General features: G+C 52.4%; 3 protein-coding genes and 1 long non-coding RNA gene across 7 annotated transcripts; 2 read left to right on the top strand and 2 right to left on the bottom strand.

Annotated features, from left to right (window-relative positions):
• Window positions 1-185: 185 nt before the first annotated feature.
• Window positions 186-4,933, top strand: SIT1 (signaling threshold regulating transmembrane adaptor 1). Of its 3 annotated transcripts, XM_036081290.2 has the most exons (7): window positions 186-482; window positions 645-1,065; window positions 1,316-1,382; window positions 3,557-3,692; window positions 3,776-3,834; window positions 3,958-4,019; window positions 4,107-4,933. In XM_036081290.2, the coding sequence occupies exons 3-7, from the start codon at window positions 1,364-1,366 to the stop codon at window positions 4,338-4,340; spliced, it is 510 nt and encodes a 169-aa protein (XP_035937183.1). In that variant the 5' UTR covers window positions 186-482; window positions 645-1,065; window positions 1,316-1,363; the 3' UTR covers window positions 4,341-4,933. The 3 variants fall into 3 exon arrangements, with proteins under 3 accessions (XP_035937183.1, XP_077917565.1, XP_035937182.1); XM_078061439.1 differs by lacking the exon at window positions 645-1,065; XM_036081289.2 differs by lacking the exons at window positions 186-482; window positions 645-1,065; window positions 1,316-1,382 and adding an exon at window positions 3,326-3,442.
• Window positions 879-14,612, bottom strand: LOC118528726 (uncharacterized). The gene is made up of 3 exons (XR_004913790.2): window positions 14,489-14,612; window positions 2,336-2,425; window positions 879-1,170 (listed from the first exon to the last, which is right to left on the bottom strand). It is a non-coding gene; the product is annotated as an uncharacterized LOC118528726 (long non-coding RNA).
• On the top strand, window positions 14,148-21,549 carry CD72 (CD72 molecule). 2 transcript variants are annotated; one of them, XM_036081267.2, is made up of 9 exons: window positions 14,152-14,369; window positions 14,458-14,565; window positions 15,257-15,328; window positions 15,924-16,013; window positions 16,351-16,686; window positions 19,114-19,262; window positions 19,890-20,005; window positions 20,793-20,924; window positions 21,215-21,549. In XM_036081267.2, the coding sequence occupies exons 1-8, from the start codon at window positions 14,288-14,290 to the stop codon at window positions 20,917-20,919; spliced, it is 1,080 nt and encodes a 359-aa protein (XP_035937160.1). In that variant the 5' UTR covers window positions 14,152-14,287; the 3' UTR covers window positions 20,920-20,924; window positions 21,215-21,549. The 2 variants fall into 2 exon arrangements, with proteins under 2 accessions (XP_077917563.1, XP_035937160.1); XM_078061437.1 differs by lacking the exon at window positions 15,924-16,013 and having other exon boundaries at window positions 14,148-14,369.
• On the bottom strand, window positions 21,498-26,851 carry TESK1 (testis associated actin remodelling kinase 1). Its single transcript, XM_036081250.2, has 10 exons — window positions 25,575-26,851; window positions 25,329-25,450; window positions 25,151-25,199; window positions 24,501-24,647; window positions 24,097-24,179; window positions 23,837-23,927; window positions 23,502-23,585; window positions 23,260-23,349; window positions 23,009-23,123; window positions 21,498-22,676 (listed from the first exon to the last, which is right to left on the bottom strand). Exons 1-10 carry the CDS (start codon window positions 25,791-25,793, stop codon window positions 21,790-21,792), a joined length of 1,887 nt encoding a protein of 628 aa, XP_035937143.2. The 5' UTR covers window positions 25,794-26,851; the 3' UTR covers window positions 21,498-21,789.
• Between the last annotated feature and the right edge of the window lie 411 nt (window positions 26,852-27,262).

The raw sequence follows: 27,262 nt of genomic DNA, 5'->3' as shown, positions 1-27,262 counted from the left end.
CCCAACTTTGCTAAATGAATTCATTTCTCATCTATTTAGAATTCCATTAGCCAGAATGTTTCTAGAAGCCAACAATCTCATAAGATTATGCTGGAAAATGGACTTTATTTCTCATGCTAGCAACCTATTCACCCTAATCAAAAAATGACTACTTTGGCCAACGTTAAAAGACTGGAGCGTGATCGCTGTGAGCAGTTCGTGCTGAAGGCCTGCTTCCTAGGCTACAAACGAAGGACTGGTTCCTTATTCGTGCCTAGGGGAAAGTCCCCGGACCCTTGGCAGAGAGTGCTGCGTGCGCGTGCACGTTGACTTTCCCTGCTTCGCACAGTAATATCCGCTAAGAAGCGATCCCGTCTGCGGCGGGGGAGCTGAGCGGTGTGTTGGCGGGGCGTCGTCCGTCAGCATTTCTAGTTACGCAGGCAGTGCGCCTGTGCGCACCAACCACACGGGGCTCATTCTCAGCGCGGCTGACTTTTAGAAATGTGAGTAAGCTCTTCTCTTAGGAGGGCTTGTGCCGGGCTCCTGTGGGCCGTTCAGACAGGGAACTGCTTTGCACGTCCGTAAATGAGCTAATTCACCCCTGAACTATTCTCTGCTATGACTTAACACACTTCATGTGTCTTTTTTTTTTTTTTTTTTTGCAGTTCCCTCTTTCTACAATGGCCTCTTCTTCCCCACCCTCTCCAATTGGCAAATGCTTCTAATACCACCATTCATTGTGTAGCATGGCACACAGTAGACTATGGACTGATTGCCCGGCCTAGAATCCTGCCTCCACTACTCGAAAGCTAAATGACTTTGGGCAAGTTCTTAATTTCTCTCTGTGCCTCAGTTTCCACTCTGAGGAATGGAGATAATGATAATACATATATGTGCCTCACAGAGTTGTTATGATGATTAAGTGGGATAATCCAAGCAAGGTGCTTAGAACCGTGCCTACCTCCTAGTGATTTTAACTTGAGCAGGTGCTCCGAGCCAGGCACTTGAAATTATAACTCTCTTCGGAACCTTCCACTGCTATTTCCTTTCTGTACAGTTAACGTCTACACACCCTTCAGATCTCAGGTGTGTTTCCTTCATTCAGAACCCTTAACTTCGGATTTATTCATTAGTGCAGCTATTGTACTTTCTTTAAATCACCATCATGTGTTAGTTATATCTGCAATAAAACTGGAGAAAATCCATTTTGGTTCTTTAAAATCAGTTAATTAAAAATCAATCAATCTATTAAAATTAATTATAAAAAGAAAATACCGCTAGACTGTAAATTGCAGGAGAGCAGGCGCCATATTTCTTTATCATTTTATTCCTACAGCTTAGCACAGCACCTGGCTCTAGCAGGCACTCAACGAATCCTTGCTGAATGAAATACAACCCAACAGGTAAATATAATTAAGCTTTTTTTTTTTTTAAGATTTTATTTATTTGTTTGAGACAGAGAGAGCACAAGCGGTGGGGAGGGCAGAGAGAAGCAGACGCCCATGTTCAGCAAGGCGGTGGGGGTGGGGGCTGGATCCCAGGACCCAGAGATCATGAGTTGAGCTGAAGGCAGACATTTTACTGACTGAGCCACCCAGGCGCACCTAATTAAGCTCTTTTAAAGAATGAGTCTCCGTTGGGTTCCATGTTCAGAGGGGAGTCTGCTTCTCCCTCTGCCTCTGCCCCTCCCCTTGCTCGTACTCTCTCTCTCTCAAATAAATAAATATTGAAAAAAATAAAAAATAAAAAGGAAACAAAGGTTCAGGACGGTTAAGTAAGTTATCACGTAAAAGGCAAGTCAGAGATTGCAAAGCTTTTCTGTTTCCCTATCAGTTACTGCATATCACCCCCCCACCCCAACCCCCAGCCCTTCCTTTCACTGCCAAGACCTCAGGCAGACTTGCAGAATTTCCTTGTGTTTCATGCTGCCTTTTAATTGTCTGGGATACATTGGGTCATCTTCCTAATTAGATCAAGAGCCCTTTGAGGAAAGAAACCATTTCCCACTCACATCTTTATCTCCAAAGCTTGGCACATAAGCAAGCGATCAGCACACGTGACAAATGAATGAGGTATATGTGTGCTAAATAAATGAATGAACTAGGAGTGTATCTTCTGTTCTTCCAGAAATGGAGGGGGCAGGGCAGGGAGGAGAGACCCGCACTCAAGGGAGTTACTGTAGTCTATCTAGAGACAGCCTAGTTGCAGAGCAGTGTAGTCCAAACCTGGACCCTAAGCCAGTTGGCACAGTCAACGTAAACAAGTGGTTCAGGCCAGGTATAATATGATAAATGGCCCTCAACTGATTGTAGCCTTTAGGGAATTGGGGCCCACTATTGCCAGACATATCACTGACCTCTGGTCTAAGGAACTTGAAATCCTTCTTCCACAGCAGAAGCAGTCCATGTGGTTGGGCTGTATCTGGGCAGAGCAAGTACTCCACTCCCTGAAGTGAACAAGGGCGAAGACATGGCTCAGCTTCCCAGGATATACTGGGGTAGAAGTTTCTTTAATTCAACTAACTTTTTTTTTTTTTTTTAAGATTTTATTTATTTATTTGACAGAGAGAGAGAGAGAACAAGTACGCAGAGAGGCAGGCAGAGGGAGAGGGAGAAGCAGGCTCCCCGCTGAGCAGGGAGCCCGATGCGGGGCTCGATCCCAGGACCCTGGGATCATGACCCGAGCCAAAGGCAGCCGCTTAACCGACTGAGCCACCCAGGCGCCCCTCAACTAACTTTTGAGATTGACAGTTCTTAGGGACAGTTTGGATGAAGTGGGTCGGGAGGGGGGACTCTAAGTTTCCACTAGCCCCTAAACTATTATTATCAGTAATAATAATGACAATGGTCATCTTATCCTCTACAGTCAGTCTTAGGGTGTGGTGGGATTGTAGGTACCAGGAGGCCTCCCCGTCTCATTCCTCTTTGTAGCATGCTCAGTGAGGAACACATTCTCTCTCACGGGTCTCAGAGTTGGAGAGAAAAGGCAGACACCCTGTGGCAGAAGGGAATCTCTGTCCTGAGGCCTGGCTTCCTTATCTTGTTGGTCCTGCCTCATGCTACTTGTCTCCTGTCTTCATGGGCTCACCTGCACACTGGCACAGTAATCTCAGGCCTGCTTCTCTCTTCTCTGGCCAAAGAAGGTATAGGGCCATGGGGGGGGGGGGGGGGCGGAAGCTTGGGAGATGCTGGGTGGCGCAGGTGCAGGCACAGGGCGGTGTCTTTGTTCTTTCACTCATCCCTCCCCTCCCCCTTCCTCCCCGGAAACCAGTGACTCTGCCACCAGCAGTATTGGGGATGCTGAGCTGTGGGGGCCAGGCCCAGGGAGGGGTGAGAGTAAAGGGGCCTGCAGCAGCTATCAGGCCATAAACCAGGCTGACCCCTCAGCGCAGGGCTTGCAGACTCAGCTCCCAGGTCAGCAGTCATGAGCAGAGGTGACAACAGCACAGAACTGCTAGTGCCCGGTGAGCTGGGCGGGGCAGGGGCAGGGGGAGGGGTCACATGGCCCCATGTCCCACCTGCTAGGACCTGGAGGGTTGGGCTGGGCAGTAACACCCTCCGTCCGCTGGCATCCACAGGAATCCCCACCGTGACCCAGGCCTGGGGACTGTGGGCCCTCCTAGGGGCTGCGATGCTGCTGCTTCTCATCTCAGTGGCTGCGCACTTGTTCCGATGGGGTAGCGGCCGGAGCAGGAGCCGTCCGGGACAGGGACGGTGAGTGGGGGACAGCAGAGATAGGTGATCAAGAGCTCCCCCTTACCAAGAAGTCCCCTCATCCCCTAATCTCTGTCTTGCAGCTCTGGAGAATCTGTGGAAGAGGTCCCCCTATATGGGAACCTGCCTTATCTTCAGACTGGTAGGCGGCTGGCAGAGGGGAGGGGCACCGAGGCCACGCACGTCCCGGGTGGGTGGGCGTGGGATGAGGGATTGCAGGAGGAAGAACAAGAAGTGACCAGATTACTACTGTTCCCTCTCCCAGGTCGGCTGGCTCAAGAACCAGGGCCAGACCAGCAAGATCCGACTCCTAGAGGCCCCGTCACGGTGAGTCAGTTGGGGCTAAGAGGGGAGGGAAGGAAGTGGGGGCTTTTCCAAGGGTCCAGTGAACTTCTAACAGCCTTGAACCTCCAGGCTGCAGAGAAAGTGATGTGCTATACCAGCCTGCAGTTGCGGCCTTCTCAGGGCCATATCCCCAGCCCCGGAACCCCCATCAAGTACTCAGAGGTGGTGCTGGATTCTGAACCAAAGCCCCAGGCCTCGGGCCCCGAGCCGGAGCTGTACGCCTCAGTGTGTGCCCAGACCCGCAGGACGCGGGCTTCCTTCCCAGACCAGGCCTACGCCAACAGCCAGCCTGCACCCAGCTGAGATGGAAGGGCTGGCAGAGTGGGACAAGCATCGCCCCAGCCTCCTCTGCTGCAGGGGTTACTGCTACCCTGCCCTGGCATGACTGTTTCCCAACCACCCCCCAAAGACAGGTAGCCAAGGTCCAGTCGCAGGAAGTCATGTTTCCCAAACTTCCCCTCTAAGCTGTGAGGGAGACATCTCAGGGGAATAAGTGGGTCCCCAGTTTCTTGGGGATGGAGGAAACAAAGGCAGTGGCCCCCTCTCCATCTCTCTCTCTCTTTCCGATCTTTTCCTCTAAGGCCCCAAGCTCCCAAGTTTCTCACTTCCTCCTCCTTATGGATTTTAACCAGATCCTCTCTGCTCCAGCTCCCTTAAAGTCTACCCTTTCAGTGTCCCCTCAGATACAGGAAGTGGGCAGTGGTGGAGGGGGTAACAGCCTGAGAGGAGAAGGGTGGGCATACTCCTTGGGAGCCCACAGTCTGGAGGGATCCTGGAACCCAGTGACCTGAGGAACCCAAGCCTGGCTTCTTATCTGAGAACCCTGGCTGGAGAATACCAGTCCACATCCTGCTCTGTTATGTTCTCAAGTTTCAAATAAAACTTCTCAGAAAGTGTTTAGATTTTTATCTAGAGGGCTTCAGACCTGCAACAGGCTCTACATGGTAGGAGTGTGAGCTTTGCTCTCTGCACAGAGCACTTCTGGGGGCGTCTTGCTGGGGAAGATGGACCAAGAGCGTCTGTGGCATCAACACTGCCAGGGTGGGTGCTAGGGGTGGAGGCTGGAGCCGAGCTCAAGCTGTACTTGCTGCTGCTAGAACATCGTCAGAATTTGCACTCAGAGCCACCCCACTCCCATCACCTGGAGCCTGCAAGCTCACCAGCCCCTGACCTACTCTCCCCATGGCCTCTAGGACTGTGCTGCCACCAGCCACAACCTCAAGTCTCCGTCACCTCCCTCTACGGCTTCTGTAGAGGCAAGTCTGGCTTAACAGACCTTTCTGAGGTTTCAGGGCCAGAAGATAGTGGAAGCCAGGCTTCTACTTCCAAACATCTCTCCTTCCCACTCACAGTCCCAGAGAAAACCAGAGTAGGGAGCCGTGCTCCTGAGCCCTACCTGGTGGTCCCAATAAGGCGGACCCTCTACACACACAGAGATTAACCCAAATGTTAGATCTGCCTCCGTGGACCTCAGCCTGGGCCTCCCCGAGCAGAGGCGCCGGTCGCGGTAAAGAACAGGCAGCTGAGGCTGTGTGGGAGGGAAGGTGGCTTTGGGGGCTGGCACCGGATGCGGGGAACAACTGGCAGCGGGATGTGGGGTTTTGAGGACTGCTGCTAGTCTGAAGACCGCTCAATGTGTCCGCGGCCTGGGGGACGTGAGAGCCAGACTCTGTAATTGAAGGGGTTTGGGGTCCCGCCAACCCACTGGGACGTGGCGGAAATTGAAGCCTCAAACACCACCATCGCAGGCCTTACACCCCGCCTCACACCCGCTCTGCCGGTCTCCGCCGGCTCAAGACCAAACCCGGGGCGCCCCCGCCTGTCGCGACGCGGCCTTGCCACGATCTCTGCGCATGCGTAAAGCTGCCCGGTCCACGGCATGCTGGGAAATGTAGTCCCGACAGTTCCCCGCCCCCTACCCCCCCAATCTTCCCGGCCCCACGAGTTTAGCCCTACACTTCTCCGAGCCAGGACCCTGCGGTTCCCTGAACAGCGCTTCCCGGTTCGCGGAACGTAGCGACTCACTGGGTCTGGAGCTGGGTGCGATTTGAACGTTATTTTCCTTCTGGTCCCTGAAGCCTGGATTCTTTACCCTCTCTCTTCCCTACAACCTTTTAATTTTTCTCACTGTCTTACTGGTCTGTCTCCGAGCCTCGTGCCCTAGCCTAGGCCCTCAGGACTGAAGGCCAGGGCTGTGGCAACTTCCTAGTTGATCCCTGCGTCTAGGAAAAAAATAAATTGGGGCAGCCAGATCCCCCTCAGACACCTTCGAGGACCCCCTTGCCTCATCTCTCTAGCTTGTCAACTCGTTTCCCAAACACCTTGCAGTTGTCTCCCCTTCTGTAGCTCCAGGGGTGCTTTCTTTAGTGGCCTCCCTTCCCTGACTGGTGTAAGGGTATAAGGAGTGCCCTGTTCCTGGCAAATTCCCAGGCGCAGATCATTGGGGAAAGCCATGAGAGCCCTCTGGAGCTCCAGCTTTTCCCCTCTTCCTGAGGTCTCAGATGGGAAGATTGGGGATAAGCCCAAGACCCGAAGAGGAAGGGTCTTTGGGACGGTCAAATGTTCAATGATAGAAAGTTCTTAAGGAATTACTTGTAGGTGGGGAGGGGCCTAGGAAGCCATCCAGCCAAGACCCCTCCATCTTTGGCCTTGCTCTGTACTCTGTCAAGATGAGTCTAAACTTCCAAGCTTGTTTTGGCTATAAGGAGGGAAACAGAGCTCGGACAAGGAGAGAGACCAAGTCTTAATGACTTCATTTGAAACCTTGGATCCAGACATGCCCAGAGCTAGATCTGCTTCCCGAACTTTTTGGTTATGTAAGCTAATGCATTCTCTTTTTTGCTTAAGTCATTCTAAGTTAGACTTCTCTATCTCTTGCAACCATGAGTTCTGACTAATTCTGTGGGGGAAAGACTAGCACACCAGGGCCAGCAGAAAATGCTGAACCTCTGAGATCTTCCCTTATTACTCAACTCCTCCACCAGCCACCCTCTTCTGACATACTTAAATGCACTATAATGCCATTTGACCCTAAAATATTTCTGCTTGGCGTGTGCCTCTTGCCAGGCTTTTAAATATCTAGAATTCTACAGCTGGGAGGAGGCAGATCTGGCCCAAACTTATATCCACTGCAGGAGCCACCCTACCAGCCTCTTGTTAAACATTTCCAGGAATAGGGAGCTTGCTACCTCACCAAGTGCTTGTTTCCAATGTTTCTTTTTGAGAGAACTTTTTTTTTTGGAGCCAAAATCAGCCTCCCTGTTACTTTTGTCATCAGTTCTGCCTCCTGAGCTACAATCATATAATCACCCTTCTCCTTCCTGTACATGACAGCTCTGATGGATGGCCTAAGTCTTTTTTTTTCCTCCCTCCCGGGAAAAGCTTTCTAGAGTTCCTTTTACAGACCTTATTTGCAGCCTACTCATCATTCCCACTGTTTTGCTTGAGCAGAGTCTCTCTTCAAGTGTGATGCTAGGAAGTGAATATAGTACTGGCAGCAAACTGGAGAGCCCGTCTCTTCACTGGGCACCAAGTCTCCGGGGCTTTGTTTGTAAGGAATACACTCATTTTGCCTTGCTTAAGTGAAGGGGTGTTTATTGCTAGGACACTTGGGGCAGGGAGGAAGCCAAATGGAATGGGGATTGCAGAACAGTGGCTATGCTATGACTGGGCTTCTGCAGACTGTTGCTGGATTTCGGATCTCAAATCACAGCCTCTCTGGGGACCTTGGTGACAGGAGTATGTGGGTCTTCCCACTCCTGCTCCTCTTGTCGCATAACTCTCTGACAGAGTTTCAGCTTCTTTTATTTATTCCTAATTTTTTCCTACTTTGCTAACTTGCTTCCTCATCCTCTACTGTACATTTTCTACTTCTGGTTTCTGCTTCCGCACAACTGCTTGACATTTTCTCCTCTGTCTCATGACCTCAGTTCAATGTTTAATTTTAGGAATAGTGTGAGCACATGTTAAAAAAAATTAAATAGAGGGGCGCCTGGGTGGCTCAGTCGTTGAGCGTCTGCCTTCAGCTCAGGTCATGATCCCAGCGTCCTGGGATCAAGCCCTGCGTCGGGCTCCCTGCTCAGCGGAAGCCTGCTTCTCCTTCTCCAACTCCCCCTGCTTGTGTTCCTGCTCTTCTTAACTCTCTCTCTGTCAAATAAATAAATAAAATCTTTTAAAAAAAATTAAATAGAACTGTAAGGTAGACACCAGTGGTTCTCTGCCAGAAGTGACTTTGCCCCCCAGGACACATTTGGCAATGTGCAGAGACATGCTTGATCATCACAGCTGGGGAGCACCCCGAGCTATTGATCTATAGGGGGTAGAGGCCAGGGATGCTTCTGACCGTCCCACAATGCACAGGTCAGCCACTCACCATACAGAATTTCGGTCCCCAAAAGTTAAAAGTGCTGAGGTTGAGAAATACTAGAATGGGGGGAAAAAAGTAAAAGGCCATTCCCCCACCCCATTCCTACTTCCAGTTGTAGTTCCCAGGGGCACCTGCTATTAACGGCTTCTGTGTTTAAGTCTTCTGGTGATTATCACTGTATCTGTCAATAATATTTAGATTACTTAGAGCAAGGGGAGTCTGGGTATATGAAAACCTTGGTGAAGCTCTTCCTTCCACAACCCCTCCGACAACTCCAGCTATAGAGGAGGAACTTTAAATGGGCTCTGCTTCCTGGCAGAGAGAATTTCCTGCAGACAAGTTTCTGGAGAACACCTCAGAGCCAAGAAAAAGGACCTTCAGGAAGACAGCAAGTCCCAGAAACAGCCGGCTTTCCAGGAACAATCAATGGCCTTGCTGAGTCTCTCCAGCTCTCTAGAAAACTAACCGGTGGATTGAATTTCTCAGCCTTTGAGGCCAGGAGAATGCAGACAAACCAGAGGGTGGAGAGACCTGCCGGAGGAAACAAATGAATCTTGGACTGAATGAGAGCCTGGGGGAGATAGGCGTGAAGGTCAAACACAAAAGATTTCCCTGAACTAGAAAATGTGATATCAGAACTAAAAATTTCCATACATAAAGCAAAGGAGAGGATGGTTACTGCTAAAACCCCCAAAGAGGTCCAGAAAATTAAACAGATGAACTATCTCAAAACATGTAACAAAAATACGGAGATGCAAATTATGTGGTGAAAGATGGGAGATTGAAACAGACTCAGGGGATTTAGCCTGCAAATTCTATGAGTTCCAGAAGAGGAACAGGAGAGGAGAGATCATAATTAAATAATACACGGAATATCCCTGAGCTGAAGAAAGATTTAGCCCCTATACAGGTTAAAATTCCTGAACTCTATGGATAAGAACAAATACCACACACATTTCCAGGCAGGAAGAAAGTTTGTTCTTATTTGCAACCCTGGAAGTTAAAGGAAAGCAAAACTGAATGTGAGGTAATGAAAGAATAGGCCTGCAACCAGGACCTAGCGAAAGGGGAAAGAAAGATAGTTGAAGATTTACAAAAATCATTCAGTATCTCATGTGAGAAATACTTTTTAGAAAAGGCTCTAATGAAACAACAAATGAGTTAGAACAGACTTCAAGATGGGGGAAGGTGAAGGGAGGAGAGAAATCAGTGGGGTGCAGTGAACCATGATCTATATATTTATATCTATATCTCTATATGTGTATAACATGTCACACAAATGCTAAATACTCTTGAAACAGAAGGAACACGTCATAAGGGAAATTCTAATAAGGACTAAATTATCTCAAAAAAACTCTGGAATCAGGTGGTGAGGATAAGGGGAAGGTGAGTGTTCTAGGATCTGAGGGGGAAGGAGGAGGAGGAGGAAAGGCTAAGTAATCTAAAGACCATATCTTATTGAGGTGGAGAGGAAGTAGAAGATAAGTAGAGTATGATGGAAATAGTTGTTCTGTTTTCATACACTAGAACAATCGTGTGCATCTATTTAAGGGAAGGGCAAGGGATGGTAACTATGAATAGAATGACAAACTCCAAATTAACAAGGAGAAAATGGGATGAATAGCCATTCATTCAGTCCAGCAAAGGTAAAGAAGAGTTCACAACACTGTTTACACATTTAAAAACAAGTAAGATGGAAATTAAATGTATCACTCGGTACAGTAAATAACGAGTGGACTGAATTCTTCCATTAAAAGACTCTAAGACTTTGTTAGAAATCAAATTCTGGTCAATACTACTTAGAAGAAATATACTTAAAGCAAAGTGATCAAGAAAGATTCAAAATAAAGTCGTGGGAAAGGGATACCAGACAGATAAACAGAAAGCAGAGGTAATGCTGGTATCCAATAGTGATTGAATACATTTGTCAAAACATAGGATGATACACTTAAAATTGATAAAACTTATTGCATGTAAATTACAATACAGTAAAACTAGTTTCAAAAAAGAACAAAATTATAGTATTTTCAAAATTTAAACACTGAATAAAAAAATAGTGAATACTGGATACCTTTTCATTACCCTGTATCATATATCCCCTGTATCATATATCCCCAAAATGCTATAAAGATAGCAAGCTTAAAAAAAAAAAAAAAGAAGAGGGGCGCCTGGGTGGCTCAGTTGGTTGAGTGACTGCCTTCAGCTCAGGTCATGATCTTGGAGTCCCAGGATCAAGTCCCAAGTCCCACATTCCTTCGTGCTCCCTGCTCAGCCGGGAGTCTGCTTCTCCCTCTGACCCTCCCTCCTCTCATGCTCTCTCTCTCAAATAAATAAATTTAAAAATCTTAAAAAAAAAAAAAAAAGAGAGTATTTATTTCAATAAATTATAGAAAGAACCAGAAACCAAAATTAATCAGGAAATATCAAAAGCTGACATGAATGAAATGGAGAACAAAAATACTTAAAAGCATGAATTTTTAAAAAGTTCTTTAAAAGGGCTAATAAGGGGGATGCCTGGGTGGCTAAGATGGTTAAGCATCTGCCTTCAGCTCAGGTCACGATCCCTGGGTCCTGGGATTGAGCCCCGCATTGGGCTCCCTGCTCGGCGGGAAGCCTGCTTCTCCCTCTCCCACTCCCCCTGCTTGTGTTCCCTCTCTCGCCGTATGTCTCTCTGTCAAATAAATAAAATCTTTAAAAAAAAAATAAAAGGGCTAATAAATTAAACCTCTTATAAGCACAAAGAAAGAGAAAAAAGAGCAAAAATAGACAAGATTAGTTCTGAGAAAGAAAACATGACAGAAGAAAAAAATTAAAGAATTATAAAAAGGTGCAACCTAAAATTACTCATCAAATAACGTGAAAATTTAGAGGAAATGCATACTCTTCAGGAAAAATGTAAATGACCAAAACTGGCCCAAGAGAAAGAAGAAAGCTTGAATAGCTCAACCTACCTTAGAAAAAACTAGAATAAGGTGATTATAGACCTACTTTTGGAAAAGATTGCATTCAAAGGGCTCTGGTGTCTGTCCTGGTGGTGCTCACATGGTATGATGGCCATGCAAAAGCTGAAATGCATAGCACTGGCCTCTCGGCTCTGAAAAGCCCACAGGCTCTCCTGGCATGTGGGCAGGTGAGGCGCAGCCTGAGTTACAGGCGTCCTTCATGATGTCCAGTCTTGAAAGGTAATGTGAAGGTCAATTTTGCAAAGACCACATGTGACACACATGGGGAAGAAGGATCCCGCTCTCACAGCCTAGTCTGAAAAGAAGACATTGGAAGGGAAAGGAGAGCATCCTAAGGGGCTGTGTAACCATCACCAAAAGAGCTAAGGAGGACGGAGATGCAGGCCGGGCCTTCTTCACATACCCGTGCCATTGTGGAAATGCAGTCTAGCTCACTCCAGTTGCATCGGGTGCCCTTCCTTCTGAAGCCTCTCCAAGGGTCCGTTTAGGCAGCATACCCATTGATTCTTTTTTTGAGCACATACTGGAAACCTGGCTTGGCATTTTACCTGGTATCCAGGCCATGTTCACTTGTGTACTGGTTCTGAAAACTAGGGCATTATCTACAGTTTACTGAATTCCTGCAAATGTTCCTGCAACTGATCTACATACGCGCTGCCCCCACCCCCGTACACTACTCCAAGTACCCCGACAGCCCCCCCTCCGTCCCCGCCACCCCCAGCTGCTCTATATCCTCCCACTCAGGCTCACAGGCCCCAGAGGCCCCCAGGGAGCCACCAACTCCCCCCACCGTCTGTTATCTGGAGGAAGCCCTGATAAGGGGACTGGGGGAGGGTTGTTGGAAACTTTAATTAAGCAGGGATGGTTAACAGCTGCAGGGTCACCTTAGGAAACAGTGAGCTTGAGAAAAGAAATATTTCTATCATTTGTCCCCATGACCTTTGAAGACTTTTCTGCAAATGGCTCCTCATTCCCTGCCATGGAAAAAAATAACAGCCATCACATGCACCCTTCAGCCCACAGAATCCTCTGAGCTTAACCCTTCCAGCAGGCCCTCTCACATAGAAACGCACCTCGCACAGACACCCCGATGGACCACAGAGACCTGAGGATGCATGTTCACACGTGCACACGCACACTCATGCATACACCTGCCTCTTCTCAGGTGACAAATGTGCTTTCCTACCTCGGTGGGCACTTTCCCTGCGAGGGTTGGGTGGTGCCGCTGGGCGGAGCTCTCAGCAGACCCACAGGGCCCGTTACAACCCCTCCACACACGACTAGTCATACACGACAGCTGTTAGCATGCAGCGAGGACCTCTTTCCCCTTCCTTTTTCCTCCCCACAGGTGCGGCGTGTGAAGAGGTTCTGCGGGGGCAGATGCCACCCCCTGCAAGTGGGTTTTTTCCCACCCACGTAGCCCGTCTTGTCTCAGCCTCTTCGCACCCGCAGAAGTAAGCCCTTTTGGGGTCGTTGCTTGGTAAAAGAATGTTAGGGAGCACCTCTGAACCATGCTCAACAACCTCCTTCCCCTGCCGGTTTCCCTTCCTTCTATCAGCCAGGCCTTCACCACCCATGATGGCCTCGAGCCCCTGGTCTTCTCCCACAAACACCCCCTTTTTGCTTGGGGCTGGGTGTAAAGGGACAATGTTGAGACTTTTTAAGGGAAGAACTTTAGGTAAGTACGAAAACAAAACAAAACAAAACAAAACCAAGAAAATATCAAAACCTCAGGTCCAGAGTCTGTGAGCTCAGCACCCAGCGCTTTCCTTGCCTCCCTTCTAAGAAGACACTGCCCTTCTTCATCCCCATTCAACTCCTTTGCTCACCTGCCCTGACCCCCCACAAGGGTGTATAAGGGCTCAGTGCTGCAGGTTTTTCCAAAGGCGCACAAGCTCGGGGTTGTCCCTCATCCTCACCCCCAGCCCAGGCCTATCCCCAAGCCTGTGCCTCCCGGACTCAGCTTGCTGGATCCAGGTCAGATGTCTGGACACAGGATGCTATGAGTCCAGCAGGGGGCAGGATGGGATGAGGAAGGGGCTGATTGGCCAAAGGTGTGATCAGGAGGGAACAAGGCTGGACAAGGCCAGGGTAAGGCTGTGAAGAGGGAATCTAGGGGGGGGTTAGAGAAGAGAAACAGTGTGGTCCCAGAACCTCTGCATCCTCCAAAGCGCTGCCACATTCTCAGGAAGGGCTTTGGAGTGAGAACCTCCCTGTGTGTGAGATCCTCAGCAGTTCTGCAGGACTACAGCAGGAGGGGAGCTGGGTCTACCCTGAAAGCCTCCAAATTGATAGGGAAATGAGCTCCACCAAATCAAAGGCCCCTTTCGGGGAGCCCATACCTGCTGGGAACCCCAGGATGACGAGGAGCAGAGGCTCCACACTAGGATCCCCCAATATGATGGGGAGGATGGAGCTCTACTGTGGGAGATCCTCTGGGTTCAGCTGGGCACAAAAGAGCTCTGACAACACATGGATAAGCCCGTGGACATAGCAGCCAAGAGAAGAGCATAGGGCAAATCAGGGCAGATGATCAGGAGGACATGCATTTAGAGTGCAGCACTGCCAAAGTGCATGTAGGATGCATGAAGGGGGAGCACAGGCAGGACGAAGGGACAGGCCTAAGTAGTGATCCAGTGACACCTCCAGGCTCTACGCCTATGTTCTGGACCTGTTTCCCATCCCCTGTCCCTTTGGCAGAGGTTCAGGGATGCAATCTGCTTCACTGAACCCATCTGTCTGACACTTGTTCACATCTTCCTCTTTTGTAACTAGAAGTCACAGGGCAAAGCACTAAGCTGTGCAGTCACAGAAGGAACACAGAGCCTAAGAGTGTGAAGGGACAGAGGGGACAGTGTCAAGAGAAGCTTGGAGCTGGTGGAAGAAGGGGGAGACAGGTGGGAGCAGAGGTGCTCAGGGCAATGGCAGAGGCCATCACCTATGCAGACCTGCGGTTCGTGAAGGCTCCCCTGAAGAAGAGCATCTCCAGCCGGTTAGGACAGGGTAAGGGTGAAAGAGGCATCTCTTTGATTTTGCATCCCCAAGCTCCCTCATGACCCCACCCCCACCTCACCTTTTCTCTCCTCTCCAGACCCAGAGACTGATGAGGATGAGGAACTCACCTACGAGAATGTACAAGTGCCCTCAGTCTCAGGTGGGCCCTTGAGCTCGGCTTCTTCTGGAGTAGGGGACAAAGCAGGTACGGAGAGTCCAGAGGATGTATGTTTGACGGGGTGGGGTGTGTGTGGGGTGTGGTGTGTGTGTGTGTGTGTGTGTGTGTGTGTGTGTGTGTGTGTCTTGAGCTGGGATTCCACGGTATTCTTGAGTGGGCGGGGGGGCGGCGGGGGAGACACAATCCCTGGGAAAGGAGGAGGGTGCTTAGGAAAGAGAAGAATGAGCCCTGGATAAATGGGAACCAAGGAAGAATAAAGCTCCCCGGGGCAAGGTGGAGGTCCCAGTGGGGAGAAAAGGGCTCCTAGGAGAGATCAGGGCAGCCCCTGTGGAGATGAATTCGAATGGGAAATGGGGAGTCACGGGACAGAGAAAAGAGGGTAGGGGAGAGGGATGAGAGCACTTCTCGGGAGAAGGTTTGGGGCAGGCCGATGGGGGGTGCTGCGTAAAACCTAAGGGGAGACCCAGGAGGGAGAGGAAGGGGTCCCGGGGGAGAGGATGTAGTAAGACCCAGGAGAGACACAAGAGTCCTGGGGGAGATGCGGGACTCCGGAGAGTGCTAAGGGTGTCCCAGAGCATCTCAGGATGTCGCAGAAGGCTTCTCGGGCCAGACTGGAGGGGGAGAGGTGGAGGGGGAGAGGTGGAGGGGGAGAGGGTGGAAAGAAGGGGAATTTCCCGGGGCTTCCCGTCTTCAAACTGGACTCGCTGCGGGTCCTCAGGGCTCCAGTCAGAGCAGCCAACTGCTTCCTGGAGCTCCGTGACGTCACCAGCTGCCGGGAGCCTCCTCGCGGGTGAGTACCCAGCCCTCCCCGCCTGCGCGCGCCCCCGGCGGCCCAGCTGGCGCTCTGGCACGCGGGGCGGGGCGGGGCGGGGCCTCGGGCGGGGCGGCCTCTCCCACTTCGCCGACCCCGCTACGCCGCGCGGGGTTGACACCAAGTACGGTGCTGGCGCGGTCCCAGCGGGGCTGGTGCTGGGCCCGGCGGTGTGCGGGTCCGGTACCGAGAGTGAGCCCGGGGAGCAGCCCTCCGGACTGCCTCTTTGACCCCTATACCCATATGTATCATTCCCACAGGTTGACCCAGATCCTCCCTCCTCCCCCTTTACGGTGGTCCCCATTCACATACCCCCGTCCTCTGTCACCATCTGAGATTTAGTTCCCATCCTACCAGGTAGCGCCCCTCAATCCTTACCAGTAACGATCCCAGCCCTTATTCTGGAACATCTTCCTTCCGCTACCTGCGGAAATTCACTACCCCACAAAACCCACCATGCCGGCACCACATCCTCTGAGGGTGCTCTTTCCCATGAATATCCCCCACCCACCCAGCCCCTCAGTCTCTAAACTTTCCTGGGGCTCTCTGCCCTTCATCCCACTGTCTCCCGAAGGCCGCGCAGCCTGTACGCAGTACCTCTTTCTCGGCCTGCTCCTCACCTGCCTGCTGTTAGGGGTGGCCGCCATCTGCCTGGGAGTGCGCTGTGAGTATGGCTGCCCCCCATTTCCCACTTGCCCCAAGCAATTTTTTCCCCTACTCTCCCCAACAGCTGCCCTTCCTCTGGGCAGGGCCCAGAGTCACTACCACCATATCCTTAGCTTTTCATCTAGTTTCTAGCCAGGTCTGTTTTAGAGTGTGGTGTCTTCCTAAATTTTCTTTACCTAATCCAGTACCTCCTTAAGCTTGAGGCAGTCAGATCTTATATTTCAGCCTGTTTTGCAAAAATTTGCAAGAATCAGAAAAAGGACTGATGCTGAAGTCTCGGCACCAGGGCATGGCTCAAGAAGATGTCCTCCAAATCTCTCATTATGGCCGAACAGATCTGCAGGTGTCTCAGCAGCTCCAGCAGACGAACAGTGTTCTGGAAACCACTAACAGCAGCCTGAGACAGCAGCTCCACCTACAGATAACCCAGCTGGGGAAGAAGGAAGAGGATCTGCAGGAGTCCAGGAGGGAACTAGCCCAGAGTCAGGAAGCACTGCAGGAGGAACAGAAGGTTTGCCAGGCTACCCAAGAGCAGTTACAGGCCTGCTGGTCTGAGAAGGAGAAGACAAAGGAGGCTTTGCAAAGTAAGGAGGTGCAGAGGATGACCTTGGAGCAGAGGCTGAGCAGCATGCAGGACACATTGAAGCCCTTATTCACATGCCCCTTAGCAGGTATCCGCTCTGGGAGAGGAGAGATGGGAGGGTCTGCTCTGAGGGATGGATTGAAGGGAGGAGACACTCGTGGCAGGGGTCTATCTTTCAGGGGGCCATTGAGTTGTTGAGGAAAGGGATAGCAAGTGAGAGTGGTGGCCAGCAGAGAGGAGGATCAAGCTGCTTTCTGGATTTAGGGCGGCTCACAGAACTCTCAGGCAGATCCTGTAGGAGGAAGGAGGGTGGCTGCTGGAAATGCAGATCACACTGTCCAAAGCACCAAACTTGGGTCTCTGTCCTTGATATCAGTGTCAAAGATCTGGGAACCCCCTGAGTTGGGACGTGGAATTGGTTGTTTGCACATTTTTCTAAAGAGAGGGTCTATAGCTTTAATTATTTCTCACTACATCTGAGATTCCCCAAGGGTTAAGAATTACTGATTGATGAGGTGCGGTGTGGCGGTGGGGCAAGGTAGCTGAAGCTCTCAGGTGTGGGTGGCACTCACAATGAGGTGGGTGGGGGTGAGGTGGGGGAGGGAGCTGGGGTGGAGAGTTCATCTATTTTGAAGGCAGGAGCCCAGGCAGTATGTGGGGAGGAGGGAGGGGGCCACAGAAAAGGGGAGAGGCTGTGCAAGAAGCAGGCTGAGGTTCGAGGCAGGGAGCCAGGCCCAAGGTGACTGGAATGTTCATGCACCGGTTACCTATGGTCCAGGTTCAGCTCCGTCTAGCTCAGGGGGCATCGGGAGACTCCTCAGTCCCCGCCCCCCCGCCCCCCTGTAGGCCATTCCCTCAGCTGCACCCCAGACCTCAGCTCTTCTGCTGGAAGGCTGGTTTCAGACCTCCACTCTGACTACAGCTGCCTCCTCCAGGCTTTCCCCACACTTCTTCTTCAACCTCATTGATGCCTCCAACCCACTGTCTCCCGTTTCCTCCCTTTGCCTCGGCTGTCACTTCTCTGTCTGCCCATCTTGGCTTCTGGGGCCCATCACTTTAGCCACTGGCTCCTTTGTTCTGTTGTCTTTCTGGTGCACCAGAGTGGCAATATCTCAGCTCTGGATGAATTCCCCCCTTGCCCCTGCCGCACCCAGGTGTGCCGTATTGTGCTATCATTCTGCTTGGTGCCACCAAAACTCTAGTGTCAACCTCAGCCCGCCCGTTCCTCAGTGCCGCCTGGCAGCTGTGCAGTGGTCGGCTTGCTCTCCGTGTGAGCTCCTTAGCCTCCCATCCTCTCGCACTTTTAGCAGGCGCCCTGCTCCGTCAGAATTCCCTCCATTTTCCACCACCGAGTCCATTCTCATTTCTGCCCACCCCCATCTTTTGCAAGGATCACTGCAATGGCTTGCTGCATCATTTCTCCTAAACATTGCTCTCCCCCTCCCCCCATCCACTTGTCACATGGCAGCCAGGGTAATCCTTTAAAAACAAAAATCTGATCATGTCATTCCAGTTAATTAATTACATCAAAAGTTATGGCATACATACTATACGTCCAAGCACTGTGCCCAAGCACTTGGGATACAGCCAGTGAACAAAACTTCTCTATGTAAAACCCTACATTGACTTACTCTTCCTTGTAATATGAAAATAAAAAAATCCTTAGCCTGGCTTCCAAGGTCTCTGCCTACCTTTCAGCATGCCACTTACCCTCTCACCCTCTTCCATTTGGCCGCACTGACTTTGTATCCTTTTAGTTGCCATAGGACAGAAATTCAAGAGGGTAGCTGGGTGAGGACAAGAGACAATGTAGACAGGAAGGAAGGAAGGAAGGATCTTTGAGTGCCGCAGGTAGGACTCCTGGAACAAAGCAATGAGAGAGGTGGGCTGCGATCAGGAGCACAGATTGGGGTATGGGTTGTGAAAGAAAGAGGGATAGGAACTGAGGAACAGAGCAGAGGCAGGTTTTGGGGTGGAAGGGAAGGAAAGGGAGAGAGTTCACATCAAGAGTCTGACAATTTCAGCAGAACAGCAACCAAGGTTATTACTTGTAGAAGAGTGGTGAGAGGGAAGGAGGTGGCTAGCAGCTTGGAGGGTGTGAGCAAGTTTTGAATATGCAGCGAGGAATGCTTTAGGGAGTGATTGAGGTGATTAAGAGGCCAGTTGAACACTTATGGGGGGCCCAGGTGAGGTCAGCCAAAGTGTGGGGGGGAGACTGCAATCATTCAGAAATTGAGAATAGTATCACCACCCTATTAAAATAAACCTCCTAGACTGTTAAGGAGTGAGGTTGTGAATATTAAAGACTTTTACTAAATATGAATAGGAATGGCATTCCCAGGGGATGCCAAAGACAGATGGCAAAGATGAAGGGCTAGATGTCAGTGAAGGTGCCGGGACTAGACCAAGGTGGGCACTGTTAGCAACCAGACTGAGGAATCGTCACTTTCATCTCAAATGAGGAGATCTCCCTCCTGGGTCTGGGCTGTGCTGTCACATTCTTTCTGGTTTATAGATACCTGCTGTCCCGTGGGATGGATACTGAACCAGAGGAGCTGCTTTTACATCTCATATACGAAGAGAAGTTGGGAGGAGAGCCAAAACCACTGTAAATCTCTGTCCTCTGACCTGGCCGTGTTCAGTGAAACTTCTTATTATATTTCAGTAAGCATACCTTATTCACAGACTAGCGGGTACTGTTAGGTAAAGGGATAGATGTCATTGAGTCAGGAACAGCAGTGCACACAGGGCCCACGTTCCTTTGCCATGCAGCTTCTCAGTGCAGTGCTCCAGGTGGCCCCTACCAACCGGCCGGTGTTGGCACGAGAGTCAAAGCTCATGAACCATCTTTACTTGAAACTGTTTCTCATCTCAGCTTTCTGGTCACCTTCCCAGGGCTGCTTAACAGCTTCTTTGACTCTCTTGGCCTCTCAGGCAGAGAGGTCCCATATCTGGTGGGCTGGATTGTTGGGATTGGCTCCTTATGACCAGAGCAGCCCAGGGAATGACTCCCCTTCAAAGGCTGGCAGAAATTCTTACCCAGCTGGGAGGTGAACTGAAGGGAGAGCCTGCATCTACAACTTGGCGCTCGAAGGCCGCAGGGACAGGTCACCGATGAGCTGATGTCTTGCGCCAGTCAGACAGTCCTCTTGTCAAAGCTCAGAGACCTCCCTATAATGCTCATTTTCTTCCATCGGCCCACGTCCCCTCCTCCCTACACCGCCCCCCCCCGCACTGGAATATTTCTCATCATTCTCCACATACCTCTTGTCTCTCTGAATCTCCCCTCAGCGTACAAACTCCAACAGTGCAAGGAAGATGTTGACACAAATTAGTCCGCCTGGTTCATTTTGGGCTGTTTCCAGCTTTAGGAGGTTGCAGCAGGCTGATGGTAAACAGGTCTTTGGGTAAGTCTGTTAGGACTTCTGGACATATTCAACTCCATAATTCCTTCATAAAGACATAGTAATGAGATTCCCCTCCTGCTCCCAAAGTTTTGGGAGGTCCTGCTCTCAAAACTCACAAGTCAATATTGTAATTGCCTACTTGTCCATTCCCTTTACTTAAAACTCTTTTTTTTTTTTTTTTTTTTTTTTTTTTTACTTAAAACTCTTTAGGACAGTCTTCTTTTCGGGCCCCTTCCCAGTACCTGGCAGTCCCAGGCACTTTTTTTTTTTTTTAAGTGACTGAGTTGGGACCTATGTTGTCTTTCTCTCAGAGGGAGAAGCTGAGGCTTTAGCTAGTACTTCACAGCTCGTGAACCCTGGCATTCTAACTTCCCATCTCTTGACAAGCCTACCCAAACTGAGGTGGCACTTTCTCAGTCAGGGCCTCTTGGGGCACTAGAGTTGCCTCAGGGAAGTGAGGGAGCAGTGGGATAACTCTGAAGATCAACTCCAGGGACCCTGAAACAGGGGAGTCATCTCCTATGTTCCCTGTGGAGTTTCCATCTTTAATATCTTGGGTGATTTTTCCCTCCCCTGGTCCTAAAGCCTCTTTGAGTTAGAGTAGACATCTGTCCCTGAACCATACCCAAACATGGCCTTAGGCAGGCGGGGAAAGTTAGAACTTCATTGTGTTTAATGCAGGGCAAGGGGAGAGAAGGGAGGGTGGGAGAGGAGGGGCAGGGCGGGAGAGGAGGGGCAGGGCTTAACCCAGTTCTACCTCGCCAATCTTTATGTATTATGGTCAAAGCTCAAGATGTTACAACGTACAAAGCAAGTGGCCAAGTATGCAGTGGGAGGACTGTACTTCTCTTCATCCCTGCATCTGTGAGATGGCAGCTTTCCAGCATCCAGATAGGGACCACTTTTCGCCCTGAGTTGGGTAAGCATGACAAATCGACTGAGGCATGGGAGTTGGGGACGAGGGAGGGAGAGGAACTCAGAGCAAGGGCTCAGAAGCCAGGGGTAAAACTTATTCCTGAGAGTGACGGTCACCTCTACAGCCTTCAAGGTCTTGGTCTGCTTATGTAAGGGGGGGTCCTGGGGTCGGGCAGGAAAGGTCTGGAACTGAAGGGAGGCTGGTGATGTGGCTGTCCAGGGAGGTGGGATGGGCTGGATGAATGTTCTTAGTAACAGTCAACTGCAGAGCTCACTGGTGCTTTACTCTTATAGGTACTCTTGCCAACAAGAGCCTGTACCCCTCACCCCTAACTGCAGTCTGCGGGCCCTAAGATCATCTCCCTCCAGCATCCCGTCACTCTGCCTGGGCAGTGCCCAGCCAAGGGCTGATCCATGCCCAACACTTCCAGCCAGCCTGCTGCCTGCTTGAAATCCTGCCCCAGAAACTGGACTGTTCCTGGGAAACGGGTGAAGAAGTCGTTAGATTTTGGCCTCCCCAAGAACTTCCTATGGTGGAATTGCAGGGGGGTGGAGGAGGGCGCATGGACTGAGTGGATAGGGGCAGCCCGGAGCCAGCCAGGCAGTTTTATTGAAATATTTTTAAATAATTGCACGTGTTAGTCTCATGTGTCAGCAATGCTTTGTCTGGTTCAGTGATCGCCCACAGGAGAGCAAGCCCAGGGGCTGGATAGGAAATGTCTGTCCCTTGAATCCATGCTGAGGTTCCCCTACACGGGGAGAAGAGCCGGTCAGCCCATCTGGGGCTGGCACTGTCCAACATGTGTGCTCTGTCCTCACGGGGCTTCCTGAAGGCCAAAGTTGGAGGCCAGAGACCACAGGCCCCACTGCTAAGAGCGCGCCCCGGGCAGCTGCAGGCCGGGTGTGGGAGGCTTGGCGTGGTGCCCTCGGTGGCAGAGGAGACTGCCCGCCTCACAGTTCAGGTTGCGGTAGCGGGCAACAGCTGGTGTGGGGCGGGGGCACATGGACAGGAAGCCAAAGCTGAAAGGGCCAAGACAGCAGCCGGGGCAGGGCAGCCCCTCATCAGACTCCCGGGGAGCTGAAGGGGGCGGCGAGGGTTCTGTCCGCTCCAGGGCTGCTGCCCGGGGCAGGCTATGCTGGGCCCGGTTCCACGGCTCCCCAGCCCAGCCTTGTGGGGAGTTCACCACGACAGCTGGGGGGTTGTTGTTAAGGACAGGTCCTGATCTAGGGGACCAGGGCTGGGAGGCTGAGGAACAAGTGCTGATGAAGTTGTCTGTGGCCACGGCCAGGGGCAGCTGGGGAGCTGGTCCTGGGGGTTCTGGCTCAGGGCTACTGCCCTCACACTCCATTCTTTCTTCAGCCGAGGGGCCCATACTGGGAGGGCCAGGACCTGGCAGTGCTGTCTCCATACGTCGGGGGAGCTCAGGGGATGATGGGAGCGAGCGGCAGCGACGGGCAGGTGTCCCAGGGTGGATCAGGGTCTCTGGAGTGGTCACCAAGGGCAGCTGCGTGGAGGGCAGTGGTGATGGTGGAACAAGGGGCAGGGGGCCGACTGGCTTGCTGGGTGTGTCCAACAGCTTGATCTTGCCTCCCCGGAGGTCTTCCCGGAGTGAGAAGGGGTTGACACGGGTCAGATTGTCCCCCCAGTTGGGGGGTGATTCTGGTGACGGGGGCAGGAAGAGGTCTGACCGGCTTCGGGAAAGCCGGGGGTCTGGCCTAGGAAGTGTGGCAGAGGGACCCCCTCTTGAAACAGACCCTGTGGACAGAGAAGTCTGTGGTTACTGTTCTCAGCATTGATCATGGCTCCCTGAGGCCTCATTATTCACCAGGAGGCTGGTGGGACTAGAGCTTACAAAAGGGAGTCCCACTGGGTACTTTGGACAGGGGGAGATGTCACCTCTAGCCCTCCTTTACCTCTTCTTTCCTTCTTCCCCTCCCTTGGCTCTAGAATTTGAAAATATCTTATTTTATGAAAATATCTTTCATACCCCCACATCCCCCAACTAATAAATACACTTAGTCTTAATCCCCTGAGTTCTAAGGAAGAGGCAGAAGGAATTTAGTTGGGTCAAGGTCATGCTCACTTACTCTGATTGTGTGTCAGGGGAGCTCTGGTGAGGGGGGCTGGCTCAGGCAGCTGCTCCAGGATCCATTCCAGATGCTGGGTGATTTCAGTGAAGGGAGCACGAGTTCTAGGTTCCATCTGATGGGTAGAGACAGGGACAGCTTCACTCAGTGCTCCAAAAGAGGGTCCCTATGTTTTCCTCCCACCACCTGGAACAGGAAAGCCTTGCCAGCTGATGGATGGGGGTGGTGGGCAGGGAGAGAGAGGCTCTTACACTGCAGCAGTGGATGGCCAGGAGCAGGAAGGGCAGTGGGCAGTCATCCCCTACCAGGGTCCGGAAAGCAGGCACATCCAGGCCAAAGTCCTGTGGGGACAGAGAGGAGGGGCCTTCAATTCAGCCTTCCTTGGGCTCGCCTTCTGACCCCCAGTCAGGACCTCAACCTCCAGGGAACCCTCCTTGGTTATGAGCTGCCCAGTCTGGAGCTCCCCCTTATCAAACCTGGAGACATCATTCACCTCAGTTCGGGGTAGGTAATCTGGGTCCGCAGGTACTCGTGCAATGAGCTCACAGAGGACAATCCCAAAGGCAAAGACATCGGCCTGGGGGGAGGAGACAATGTCAGCGGGAGTTAACTAATGGTTTTCATGTCAGAATTTTGTCAGAATATGTCAGAATTTGGGGGAAGTCTTGATAGTTTTATGCGTTGGAGGGGTGCCTATGAGGGGGCAAGGGGGAATTGGGGGGTCTCCTAAATATTCAGTATGGCTGTTAAAGAACTTGGGATGGGGCCTTATAAAAGTATCTCAAGGGTCTCTGGAAGGCTTTGGAATCTGAAGGATTGATGTCTTACCTTCTCATCATACAGCTCACCCCGCAACACCTCTGGAGCCATCCAGTATGGGGAACCTACCACAGCCAATGGCTCCTTTCTTGCCCCTTCCCTGCAGGGGTAGGGGCAGAGTGATCAGAGACACCCCACTCAGATAACCCCCCTAAACAAAAAGGGATGAGGTCAGCCCCCTCCCCACTCCAAAGGAAATGTCTCTGGGGGCTGCACTTAGATAGGGACTTTCTAGAAAGTTTGGGGGGGCCCAGGGGCATTCACCTCACCTATACACAGGAATCTTTTCAGCCAGCCCGAAGTCACCCACAACAGCCGTGAAGCCTCGGTCTTCCCGTCGGATCAGACAGTTCTGACATACATATAGCCATCACCTTCTGTTCTCTGATCTCCCAGTATATACCCCAAAGCCCTGTCACTCCACAGTAACCCCAACCCTCTCTGATCTCCCAGTTCTCCAATGCACCCCAATCTTTCAACATCATCTATCACTCCAAACATAGTGTGGTACTCAGCCCCTCAGAGCTCCCCCTCACCCCAGTCCCCATTCTCCAGGGCCTTGCTACTCCGACATCCTAACAGGTCTACTATCCATATTCCAACATCTATGGGCCGGTTACAATGTAATAGCCTCAAATCCCCTTTCATGCCTCCACCCACCTGGCCAGCCTACCTTGGATGTTAGGTCTCGGTGGAATACACCTTTGGCATGCAGGTACCGCAGGCCGCGGGCAATGTCCAGAGCCAGGCGGAGCCTGACAGGCCAGGATAGGGGTTCTGGGGAGCTGAGCAGCTGTTCCAGGGTCCCCCCATTCATATACTGAGGCATAGGGGGAGAAGGGGAATGAATGTTAAGGTTTCCGCCGGTACTCTAGGTCTCCCACTTATAAGCCAGGGGACACTCAGGAGGAGGGATCACAAAGGTCAGAAGGGTGAGTCTGTGCTCTAGGGTCCCCCACTCATATTCTGGGGCTGTCCTGTCCAAGACACGTGCAACTATTTAAATTATTAAGTTTAAATAAAATTAAACATTTAGTTCCTCAGTCACACTGGTCATATTTCTACTGCTCCCTAGCCACATGTAGCTATAGAACATTTTCATCACTACAGAAAGTTCTATTGGACAGCATTGTTAGAGCGCATATAGAGAATGTGACCAACTGAGGCATTTTATTTGTGATTAGCCCAAAGGAAGTTCAGGGAAGCCTCTCATGGGAGGAGGTCCTGCTGCCTCTCAGTATTCCTCTGTAGATGCACTGGGCGCTGACATTCTCTCTCCCCTTGGTGGTGGTGGGGGTCCCCTCCTTCCTGGCCCATCCTCACCTCTGTAAGAGCGTGCAGCTGCCCCTGGTGCACACAGACCCCCATGAACCTGGAAGAGGATGGAGAAGATAGGAGGATAGGTTGTAAGAGTCCAGGCCCCTCTACAGTTCCCACTTTTCCCGCGGGATCTTTCCTCTTCTCCCAGCAAGCTTCTCAGCAAGCGGCTGGGGCCGCTCACCTTAGGATGTTGGGGTGTCGGAGCCGGTTCATCAGCTGCACCTCCCGTAGCGTGTTTCCCCGGTTACTGGGGAGTCTGTTCATTTTCAGCACCATGACTTGCCCTGACTGTCGGTGCCTAACCTGGGGGCGGCATAGGCTGGCGAGTCCAGGGCAGACCGGCCAGGTCGCGCGGGTCGTCCGGGTCTGGGCCCCCTAGTTCCAGCCTCCCGTCTAAGGCTCGGTCCCGCCCCTCTGCTGATCCTACCTTGTAGACCTCAGAGAAGAATCCGGCCCCGATCTTCTCGGCGCAGTGGAAATCGTCCACGCGCGCCAGGCTGGACACGGCGCTGCGGAGAGCCCGGTAGGAGGAGGGGCGGCCCCGGCCCGGGCCTCCACCCGTGCCCCCCGGTCCTGGGGGCCCCTCCCCCGGCGCCTCTCCCGGCCCTGGCCCAGGGCCCCGCAGTGGGGGCCGTTCCCCGGCCATGGCCGGGCCCCCAGCCCGGGCCTGCCTCACATGGCAGGGTCCCCGGGGCCCGGGCAGGCCGCGCTTGCCATGGGCGTGCGCCCAGCCCGATCCGGGACGCCGGGGCTCCTGCTCCCGCCCTGGAGAATGGAAGATCCGCTGAAGATCTGGGCCCGCCCCCGCCGCACCGGCTTGCAGGGCCCGGGTAGACGCCGCTCCGCTTCGCTCTGCGCAGGGACTGGGCCTGGGCCTGGGCCGGGCGGTGGCGGTGTCTCTCCTGGGCGCCGCCGGGCAGGCGGGCGGGCGGGCTCCCCGCAGGCGGAGGCGGGCTGGCTGGCGGGCGGGCGGCCGGCCGCGGCTCCGCTTCGCCGCTGGGGCTCAGGCTCCGCGGCCTGCCGGGGGCGGGGCTGAGCCGGGCCTCCGCTTAACTCCTTCCAGTCCGGCCCACGGGCAGCGGCCACGCCCCCTCAGGTACGCAACCCCCAACCGGTGGCCGCGACACCCTAGGCGAATGGGTCTGGGACGTCGGGGCCAAATAAGTTCTGGCCTGAGCTGAATAACTGAAGGGAATTACAGGCTGATTGTGCGTACGCGCAGCTCAAATGTCTTTTAGCTGCCCTGGGAGTCCTTTCTCTCCTCCCACCCTCAGGCCACTGTCTGAGGACAGCCGGGCTCAGGAAGCCGCCGGATTCCTGGGCTCCGTGGGCCAGCAGGGCAGAAAAGTAGACCCTTCAGGGTCAGCCACAATCGGAGGTAGCCCAGCAACCTGCCTACCTTCCCGGCCTCCGCTCTGGCCCAGCCTGACCATTTCCCAAGTCTCGACCCCTCACCTCTGGATTCCCTCACACTTTCTCCCTTCTCCAGCGGTTGTGGTGCCTCAGGCCTGTATAGTGAGCCCGTGGCCCGTCCGTCCCTGGTGTGGCCTACACCTCCTTACTCCATCCCGCCTCCCTCGAATAAAGTACAAAGAAAGAGAGTATCCGCCCAGTGACCACCCAGCCTGAACCTTCCTCTTACTCTTTCCTCCAAACGGCCCTATCTCTCTGCGGAGAAGCCTCCACCTGTCCGGAAGCCCCTCCTCCTGTGGGATCCCACCCCTTGGCAAAACCCCGCCCCTCCAGGAGGCCTCCCCTTCGGAGACCCCTCTCTTCCTCAGTGAGACCCCCCCCCCCGTTCAGAGGGACCATTCCTCAGTACGATACTGCCGCCGTCAGTGTGTACCAGAACCCCTCAGTGCGACACCCCTCCCACACAATGAGACCCCACCTCTCAGAGTGACTCCACCAGTCATTGTGACCCCTCCTCTCAACGTGACTCCTCCCCTCAGTGTGGCCCAGCCCTTATCAGTGTGACCCCTCTCAGGAGGTTCCGCCCTCCACCTCGTAGGAATCCGGTCTGCCCCCTCAGGCTGGAGGAGGAGCTGCAGCTGGCCTCTTTTAAGTCGGCGCTGGGCCCTGAATGCGCACGCACTGTGCACCCGCCGTACCCAA

This window comes from Halichoerus grypus, chromosome 14 (assembly GCF_964656455.1).
Source record: "Halichoerus grypus chromosome 14, mHalGry1.hap1.1, whole genome shotgun sequence".
Classification (NCBI taxonomy): domain Eukaryota; kingdom Metazoa; phylum Chordata; class Mammalia; order Carnivora; family Phocidae; genus Halichoerus; species Halichoerus grypus.
The sequence above is the reverse complement of the archived record's forward strand: the minus strand, read 5'-3'. Positions and strand labels throughout refer to the sequence as shown.